Source organism: Polypterus senegalus, chromosome 15, assembly GCF_016835505.1.
Source record: "Polypterus senegalus isolate Bchr_013 chromosome 15, ASM1683550v1, whole genome shotgun sequence".
Taxonomy (NCBI): domain Eukaryota; kingdom Metazoa; phylum Chordata; class Cladistia; order Polypteriformes; family Polypteridae; genus Polypterus; species Polypterus senegalus.
The window spans coordinates 29,343,838-29,354,226 of NC_053168.1; the positions used below are offsets into that span (position 1 = coordinate 29,343,838).

A 10,389-nucleotide genomic window follows, 5' to 3' on the forward strand; every position below is an offset into this window, starting at 1 on the left:
TATAAAGCAAATGTGAAACTCTTATATGTTATGAATTACTACTGTGTTACTTGGCCTCTAACGGACTGGTGTCCTATCTATAGCAGCCTCATACCTTGTGCCCGATGCTGCCAGGATGGGCTCCAGCTCCCCGAGTGTCTTCCTTACAAACTAATAAGCTTCAGATAATGTAGGAATGGGGCAGCTGGATATTTTGTATATTCAGTTGTTCACCTGTGTTTTGTTTTAAAACTTTTACAATCAGGGTGGCACGGTGGTGCAGTGGTAGCTCTGCTGCCCTGCAATTAGGAGACCTGGGTTCGCTTCCCGGGTCCTCCCTGCATGGAGTTTGCATGTTCTCCCCATGTCTATGTGGGTTTCCTTCCAAAGACATGCAGGTTAGGTACATTGGTGATTCTAAATTGTTCCGTGTGTGTGTGTGTTTGTGTGCCTTGCGGTGGGCTGGCACCCTGCCTGTGGTGTGTTTCCTGCCCTGTGATTGGCTCCAGCAGACCCCTGTGTTGTGGTATAGTGGGTGGTATAATGACTGAATTTTATAATCATGAAATTTGCTTGTGAAGTGTTAAGTTTCATTGCCAGCCTACTCTGAAGAAATGAAACCATGGAGAAAATGAGACCTTTGAAGATTAGGTAATGGAAATTTATACATTTCAAATTGTGGCAGTTATTTTTTTTAAGATAAAGTGTTCTAATCACATAAAAAAAGACCTTAAAGGAGCATTTTATTTATGACTCCGAACATTTAGTTTCTTTCAATGTATTTGCAGAATGACACAATGTTAGTTTCAAGGTTATGTGGCATGAAAGAGTTAATCTAATTGTAGTGTAATACCAGCTGTATTATAACAAGAGGAAATCATTATGTCATTACAACATTTTACTGAGGCTATATAAGCAAAATTCGTCATTATCATTCTTATATTGCAGAGAGTTGGACTGAGTGATCGAAGACAAAATGAAGACTTGTCTCACGTTATTCCTTCTAGCCTGCTTTGTAGCTTATTCAGGTAAGTCTGTATGCAGGGAATGTATGAAAATATAACTTTAAAAAAAGACTGCCTTTAATTAAACAGAATGTATATGTTAGGAACAGGAACACCTGTTGAAAATGGAAGTTTCTCAAAATTTGAATTATTTAAACATAGCACTTTTTATTCTGTATTTTTCTATATATTTACTATATAAGCGCAATGTTGGAATAAAAAAGAATGGAATAAGTTTTACATGGATATAATCCCTCAGACTCTATGTGGATTTTTTAATGAAATTGTTATGTCACTTAGAGAGACTGACAATACACAATGTACTGCACTTCATTTTTTTTTACCAAATAAAGCCACTGGCATTTTTGCCACAAAACCTATGGTGGGGCTATACCTGAATGTTTCATTACATGTGCAGACTTTTCTAACATAACAATTAATTTATGTAACCTCCACCCCAATCACATTACAGGGCTTTTTTGGTGATTTTCATTCACAAACAAAAATTACATAATCTTAGTGGGCTGGAGGCAATCAAGATGGGCTCTTGTGACTGCCATTTGAGTAGTCTGACATCGCAGTCAGTCCGGTCAGTGACTCATCCCAAAAAAATCAGTAGTTGTAGGGTTGAGCTGTTGTGAGCTTACCTGGAAATACAATGCAGTCCTCAGATCTTTAGGACCGCACAAACATACCACAACAGAATTAAAAAAGGAAAAATAAAGAGTGAGATTGTGGCTGAACTTACCATACCCTAAAAGCTTTCATAAAGCCATCATGTTAATTGGAAATTACAATGCAGCGAGTTCATGATACTTTAGAAACGTGAAACTGTACTGGAAAGTCTGCAGGGAGCTGAGTAATTTGTCATCCGCTGCAATTCCTAGTCAAATAATCTAACATCCACAAGGCAACAAGATCCCGTAAGTGCAGTCATTCAGTATGATGACCTCAATGACGAGAGCTCATGTAATGTGCTGTGAGCTTAAGACAAGGTGTTTTTTGCTTTCCAAAAACCATCCACTGGACAAATTGTGTTCTGTTTTCATTGTTTTATTTTCATTGACAGCCATATGTAACAGCATGAAAAGAAAAATTATAAATGTGTTTTTTTTTTTAATTTTATTTATTAATTTTATTACAATCATTACATAGCAATCAAGTTTTTACAAAAAAAAGAATTATGCTAAGAACAGATCGATCCCCACCCCTGAGAGAGAGAGCAAGCCAAATGGTGTAAAATTTAAGGCTTGTAAAATACCTAAATTAATAAATTCTCTGTGCTTTATAAACTTATTTTAAAATATTACTGATTAGATCCTGCCATGTTTTGAAAAAAGTCTGTACAGATCCTCTAACTGAGTATTTGATTTTTTCCAATTTTAAATAGTATAACACATCAGTTTCCCACTGACTTAAAAGAGGAGAGTTTGGGTTCTTCCAGTTTAATGTGTTTTTATATTTGTCATATTATATTGAATTAAATGTAGCAGTACAATGAATCCATTACAGATTTCTAAATTATATTGCAATTGATTGTTTTAATTACCCTCCAAAATCACTCATTGTTCTTTTTTAAAACTTTGTAACACATTTTTAGTCCTTAAATGAACTGATTTAAAATATCCATAATCAGTGGATACTAGGCAAAATGGCACAAATTTCTTTCTTTTTTTTAAATTAATTTTATTGCAATCGTTCCATACAAATCAATCAACTTTTTACAGAAAGTAGGATTGAGAGCAAATCGACTCCCACCCCAGAGAGAGAGCAAGGCCAACAGAGTAAAACGTAAGGCTTGTAAACACACCTAAATTGCTAAGTTTGATAAGCCAATAGAGATGAATGGAGAAGAAAAAGAAATACAGAAATAATTGCTTCCTCTGTGCTTTAAGAGCTTATTATAAAATATTACTGATTAGATCCTGCCATGTTTTGAAAAAAATCTGTACAGATCCTCTAACTGAGTATTTGATTTTTTCCAATTTCAAATAGTATAAAACATCAGTTACCCACTGACTTAAAAGAGGAGAGTTTGGGTTCTTCAAGTTTAGCAAAATACGTCTGCGTGCCAAAAGTGTAGTGAATGCAATCACAGTTTGTTTGTCCTTCTCCACTTTAAAACCATTTGGAAGAACCCCAAACACAGCTGTTTATGGGTTAGGAGCGATTGTGACACCAAGGCTGTCTGAAAGGTGATTAAAAATTTTGGTCCAGAATAATGTTAATTTGGTGCAGGCCCAGAACATGTGACCCAGTGAGGCTGATCTCGATTCCAACGTTCGCAGGTTGGATCATGCCCTGGAAACATTTTGGAGAGTTTTAGTCGAGACAGATGTGCTCGATATATAATTTTGAGTTGTATAATTGTATGCTTTGCGCATATGGAGCTCGAGTGAATTCTCTGCATTGCTACTTTCCACTCCTTTTCTGATATATTAATTGAGAGATCTTTTTCCCAGTGTCCTCTTGGATCTTTGAAAGGGAGAGACTGTATAATGATTTTATATATTGTAGAGATGGAGTCTAAGTCCTTGAAATTGAGCAATATTTTTTCCTGCGTGGACGAGGGTGCAAGATGAGGAAAATTGGGAAGGTTCTGTTTAACAAAGTTCCTAATTTGAAGATAGTGAAAGAAATGTCTGGCTGGAATGTTACATTTAGATTGTAATTGTTCATAGGATGCAAAGACGTTGTCTATATAAAGATCTCTAAGCAAGTTAATCCCAAATTTTTTCCAGGTATTAAAAACTGCATATGTTTGCAAAGTTTGAAAGAGGTGGTTCTTTTGCAGATGGCACAAATTTCTGTTTGAACAGTAGAGATCCTGATTATTTTTTCCTTTCTTCATTTTAGAGCCATTGTCCTGCTTCAGTTGCAAAGATGCTGAAACCAATCTTAACTGTAATTTTAATCTGCCTGATACATGCGCAGCAAACCAAGTGTGTGTAACTGCCACTTACTCTTTAGGTAAGTAAAGTCCTTAGCTTATTACAGGTTTTGGATCCTTGCACAAGGAAGAGAATGAAAGTGGGAATGCCAAAGCTGATCTGATTTTAAATAATGCAAAATATGCATAGCACTCACCAAGAATAAAACTAAACCACCCCTATCTTTCACTGTTAAGTTATTTACCAAAAAGATTACTAATGTATGATCCAGTAAACACATCATGTTTGTTAAACAATAAGTCCCCAAATCTGTGAGGAAGGCAGTCCATTGTGCCACCCTGCTGCTTTAACTTGCCGAGTATCCAAAGCACAAAGCTGCCAGTTCAGTCCTTGCTTCCTCCTCACTGTGTGACCCTGAGCAAGTCACTTAACCTGTCTGTGTTTAACTGTACAAAACATACAGAAGAAATCTTAGTGTATCACAAAATAAGTGAAGGCATATGCTAAATACAAAACATTAATTACAAATAAAAAAAGAGTCTGAATTAGCATAAGTGGCTCTAATTCGGGGTACAAATATTTCTCATTTTTAACCCTCTGGGAGTGGCTCGCAGAGTGCTAGCACCACCAGTAAAGAATCAAATATCAAAAATACTAAATTTGTGATCAGCAACCTCAAAATAGCAGAAAACAACATTCCACGTGCCTGTATTACAAATTACCCGTTTGTTCAAAGTTTGTGAAAATGAGTAAGGTTGACCCCTCATATGCCATTAGGTGTGACACCCTTGGGGTCAGCCGCTGTGGCAGGCACAACTTTTAAGTCCTTCTGATCATTTTTGCTAATGACACTTATTAGATTACCCTTCATAAGGGTGTAATTTCCTGCACAAAATGTAATCCAGAAATGGGCTAAAAATTAGGTTTTTTTGGGGTTTAGAGGGACAAAAAAATGAGAGAATGCCAAAAAACTAGACATTAAGATGAGGCGAACAGGATATCATATGTGGGGGGTTTTTCTGTCATGCTGATGAATCAGGAAGTGCTAATCAAAAAAAAAGCAAAGTGATTTCAAAGAGTTCATACTGTAAGTAATTCTATTCCACCTTATTAAAATGGCAAGGGTCTGTGTGTGTGTCTGTGCATCTGCGTGGCTGACTGGTTGACATGTCTCTGTTATATGCCATTTTGTATGGGATTCATAAAAGCCGTGCTAATGCCTATGATGCACCATTGGTTGGAATAAAAAATGCAATACAGTTTATTGCCACTTGCATTACAAAACGCATTCCACTAGATGGTGCACTGGAAAGGTAGACAGGTAGCACAGCTAGTGAACCCAATAATTGGATTCGGCTGCCGACTGCTATTTAGCATTACATATGTAACAGTAGCAAGGAAGGGTGACACAGATCCATGGACTTGGGTGTACAGTATCTCCCAATTTGGTTATTATATATGTGGAATTTTCACAGTCTCTTCAAGTTTACATGGATTTTCTCGAGGTGCTCGAGTTTCCTTCCATGTGCCCAACACATACACGTTAGGGCCAATCAGTGACTCTAAATTCACCTGGCCTGTGATTGTGGATGCACACCTGAACATTCATTGTGACGGACTGGCCATTGAATGATTAGGGCTTTGCTCCCAACTGCTTATTGCAGTCTTGCACCTACTAAGTCATCAGGTTCTCCTTCAGGGTTGTAGTATTCTCTAGTAACCCTAAAACTGGATTAAGTTGTTTCACAAAAAGAGGTGGATTTTAATTTAACTCATATTATGCTAAATACTGTAAATGTTAATACATTTTTATGTTAAAATGCATTCTAAGTGGATTATTTTCATTTTTGATCTCACTTGCTTAATGTTTCACCTTCTCATACAGACATTATTATAACAATCAATGAAGCTGCTATGATCCCCTATGTGTGGAGCGGCCTTTCTCCGAGTACTTGAGTTTTACAGTTAACTCCAAAGACATGTTTAAAAGGTTAATTCTCAACTGTAAACTGACCCAGGCTGGATGAGTCTGTACACAGTGATTGCCCATTCCAGGCTGGTTCCAGTCTCACATCAAAAGGTGCTGTCAAAGACTCTGACAAGGAACCTTAAATTAGAATAAGTTATACTGAATGTAACTGTATAGATAATGACACTTCAGTAATCAGGCAGGAGAGCATTGTATCTTTTAATTACTCCTCAGCAAAATGCCTTGATGGAGCATTCTTCAGAGCAGTCTGTTACATGGTGGTCAGAATGATTAGAATGGTCAGAGAAACAAAGGATAGAGATTCATTTTATAAACTGTTGAATTTACATACAATGTCAATCAGTGTATACATTTTACTCTGGTTGGTTCGTTGGTTTACACCCAACTATTTATATACTGTAGAATAAAAGTCTATCATATTATATTCTAGTTCTTCTTATACCTTTTGAGATGAGGCACCACCCTTGAAATTTCTGTGCATATATAACAACTGTCCATTCTACTTTATAGGACATCTGCTGATTTCTTAGTCATCCTTCAGTACATTTTGTATATTACATCAACCTTTCTTCGGGTACATTCTTTATTTACTTGACCATCTCAGTATTTTTCCTAAACCAAATCTTATATTTCAGTGTACATTTTGTTATTCACTTGACCTTTATTTGGTTTACCACATTTATTAACCCTTTATGCTATTTCTTTAAGATGAATGCTATGTTACCCTAAAATTATTCTTCCACATTCTCCAAGCTGCTTATTCCAATTCAGGGTCACAGGAGCAACAGTCACGGTTGTAAAAGGTACCCAACAGCCATACTCCCGCAAAAGCAGAAATACTTTTCAGAAAATTGGCATATTAAGAAAGCCTTTGACACATTTCAAAACTGAAGATTATTTCTGAAACTAGTAGCTGTAGGCATCAGAGCTAATCTGAAAAAGTGGATCTCATATTAGTTAACCAACAAGAGACAAAGAGTACAGATAAAAGGAGAATGGAGTCCCTCAGGGGTCTGTCCTTGGGCCGTTACTTTTTCTAATCGATTCCAGCATAGTTAGTCAAGTTGTGAAATTCAAAGATGACACTAAAACTGGAGAAATGCCAGACATTCACTTGGCAGCAAAAACAACTTGAAAAGACTTGGAAAAGCTTCAGAACCACATGGAAAATGCAGCTTAATGTGGAAAAGTAGAAAGTGCTACACACGGGCAAAAGGAAAATCAATTATAAGTACAAGATAGATAGAACTAGATTAATGTGTGCAGTTCTGGTCACCACTCTGCAATGAAAAGCACATCAGCACTTGCAGCTGTGCAGAGGGGAGCAACCAAGTGTGACATATCTTTAAGGACATGTTGTACTCTTAACAGACTCAGGAAACTAAACCTGTTTGACAGCAAAAGAGACTGAGTGAGGTCATCAAAATTCTCAAAGGCTCTGATATAGTCAATCCAGCAGAATTCTTTCAACTTAAGGGTGAATCACATACTCTGAGGATGTCAATGTAAATTAAGGGGAAGTGCACTTAGGATTCAGGCAAGTTAGCACTTCTTTATACAAACATTTGTCGGACTCTGGAACAAATTACTGAGACACGGAGTCAAATAAGAATTGTTGACAACCCTTTTAAAGAATCTCGATGACATATTGGGACAGCTTAGCTATTAACTAAACAAACTAGCTTGATGGACTGAATGGGCTCCTTTCGTTTGTCAAATTTTTTAGGTTGCTATGTGCAATCACTAAAGCATGAGCCATGTAACTGCAACTTGAAGCAGTGACATTTAGCGAGAGTGGACATCTTAATGATTCTATCTTTATTCAGTTGGGAAGACACTAATAGGTGAGGCTCCCTTTAAGAAGGAGCTAATCCATTCATGAAAATCCAATTGTAAAGTGAATGTTCATTCAATTCATTTAAAGGGAAAATATTTGTAAGCATTCCTTGGCTCCAAAAATGACCTCCATTTGTGTTTAAATAATACAGCACTACAAGAACATTGACCCTAATAAGGTATTACCCTTTGTTAATTAATATTTGATAAAGCTATTTACCTAGACTTTATCACTTCTAGTTTTACATTCAAAGGAATGGCCTTTCAGATTTTCTTGGACTTTTCCAATTAGTTCATGGTCTGTGATGCCCAGTATAATGTGAGAGAGAAGTCATGTGATCAACACACGTGATGAGGTGAGTGAACCTCAACACGTGAATGCACAGGTACACCTCACTGCAGCCTGCGGATCAGCCCTGCTCTGTTCATCAGGATACTATGAGGACAGCATCTGACCATATCAGCCATGGAAATTTTGATTTTGTTGATTTTTTTAAATTTTTTTTCTCCAACCGTCTAGAGTTTTTTTTTTTTTTGTTTTTTCTGTACACCCTGTTCATCGTACCTTTCTCCTTTTCTATGTTAACTAATGTTGTCGTATTTTAATTTCTTATTTTGTCTTTTATTTTTCTTTTCTTCATTATGTAAAGCACTTTGAGCTACTTTTTGTATGAAAATGTGCTATATAGATAAATGTTGTTGTCGTTGTTGATGGAAATAACTGAGTCTGGGATTGCACGTCTCTATCATACAGCCCCACACTGCTCTGCTGGCTGTGACAAGGTGTGCTTGAAAGGACTTCATAGATGATCCTGAGAGCACATTTGAAAATCATTCCAGATTCTTCATTGCCATACAACACTGGTGAAAGTCTGTTCCAGGCCCACAATAATATTAAAAAATTATTCATCCTTATTTTTGTCAAATAATGTTTTATTGTTAAAACATTAAATCTTCTAAATGTGGGATTCTTTACTCACCGTATTCCATTTCTTGCTACAATTATTGTTTAATCACCTAACTGTTGACATTGTTTTTGTAATTATGTCTCTGCACTTTCCAATTCAGACGTTTTATCATTTTTTGTTTTTCTTTATTCTTTTTTCAGGTGGCAGTCATAAGATTAATAAAGGATGCGTCAACAAAAATGAGTGTGATGCTGTATCAGCCTTTGGAAATATTAATATAGGTGTGGCGAGCACATCAGTGAAATGCTGCGATTCTTTCTTATGTAACATAAACGGCTCCACGACTGCTAGACTGAACCTGCTGCTTCTGGGGGTCTCTGCGCTCGTCCTTTTAATAGTTGGCAACATTACAAAATAGAACCAGCTGCCCCATGCTGTAAAATTAAACTTAGGCTTTGGATTCATTTATATGGAGACTTTTTCATTCTAAACACTTCCTTCACTGTTGATTTGTATTAAAGGGAAAATTTGTAGTTAATTGGAAAGTGTAGGTGAAATAGAAGAAATGTTATAAGAACATTTTAGAAATGGTACAGCAAACCAATTAAATTTAGATTTCTATGTTACTTTTAACAAATGTGCAGTACCTGTATACTATTAGATCTTGCTTTGTCAGATAAATGCACTACAAATAAAACAAATTTGTTTGTAGAATGTGTTCTTGTCTTCTTCACTTTACAAAGCCATCAGCCCACATGCATGTCTGCTGTACAATTCAACCTTGAGGCAAATCTTCTTTGTGTCTTAGTGTCTTCATTCCATTTAAGCCACTTTTAATAACAATTACAACGTGTATGGCATAAGGTTGAGACCTGTGGCTTTAATACAACTGGAGCAGTTCCTCTCGGCTTTCAAGGAGTCCAGGACAGTCTGTGCCATTGTTTTATAAGCAGTGAGGCATACTGACTTGAACCAAGTGGGCCATTACGCAAATCAATCAGAATCAGAACTCACTTTATTGGCCAAGTAATGTGTACTTAATGTGAATTTTCTTGCCAGTATTGGTGCAACATTAAAGGCCAACATCTACTCTCTATATATAAAATCATAAGCCTAAAAGTGCAACTATTTTGTGCAACAAAACATGTTTTGTGTCACGCTTTAAATCAGACTTATTTTAAAAACTACATATATATGTTTGATATTCTTTTCAGAATTTATGTGATAAAAAAAATGTGATATTGTAAGATTTTCAGATTCTTCTTCCATTTTTAAATTATAAACTAAAAAATATCAGGAACTCACGTTCCACAAGATGAGACTTTGTGCCAAGAGATTTAACCACGACGGGGGCCGGAAATAAAGTAGGATAGCTGCTGTACATGATTTTAAATGTTTGAAGCGATGAGCAAGATAGAGATCATGTGATCGAGCAAAGAGGAGGTAAAAAAATAAAACTTTTAGTTTCCCATTGTATCACCATTTAAGGGGGGGGATTTCAGAGGATCGACCGTGTATCCTTGGGATGCGTTCAGCCCCACGAGTGGCAGAGATGTGAAGTGGTTAGTGCGTAGCACATGCCGGTGGGGTTGGCGAGCGAAGCGAACAGGGGGTGAACCCCCTAGTAGAATATAAAAGATAAAATATAAATAATAAAATATGATGCAGCATACAAGGCCAATACAAAATATAAATAGATAAAGTGGGATTTAAGAATAAGATTAAAAGGGGAAATAAAAAGTCCAGGTAGTCTAGTGTGCAGTCATATATAGATACTGAGT

The 10,389-nt window shown here is 36.5% G+C and overlaps 1 protein-coding gene across 1 annotated transcript; it reads left to right on the plus strand.

Annotated features, from left to right (window-relative positions):
• The first annotated feature begins 529 nt into the window (after positions 1-529).
• Positions 530-9,319, plus strand: LOC120515919 (lymphocyte antigen 6E-like). The gene is made up of 4 exons (XM_039737288.1): positions 530-630; positions 928-1,007; positions 3,840-3,953; positions 8,809-9,319. Exons 2-4 carry the CDS (start codon positions 956-958, stop codon positions 9,024-9,026), a joined length of 384 nt encoding a protein of 127 aa, XP_039593222.1. The 5' UTR covers positions 530-630; positions 928-955; the 3' UTR covers positions 9,027-9,319.
• Positions 9,320-10,389: the final 1,070 nt, after the last annotated feature.

Bases quoted from the DNA above. Each gene is read 5' to 3' on its own strand.
- LOC120515919 (XM_039737288.1), top strand. From the start codon at position 956: ATGAAGACTTGTCTCACGTTATTCCTTCTAGCCTGCTTTGTAGCTTAT. The intron at 1,008-3,839 runs GTAAGTCTGTAT...TCTTCATTTTAG, and splicing joins CTGCTTTGTAGCTTATTCAG to AGCCATTGTCCTGCTTCAGT. The intron at 3,954-8,808 runs GTAAGTAAAGTC...TTCTTTTTTCAG, and splicing joins AACTGCCACTTACTCTTTAG to GTGGCAGTCATAAGATTAAT.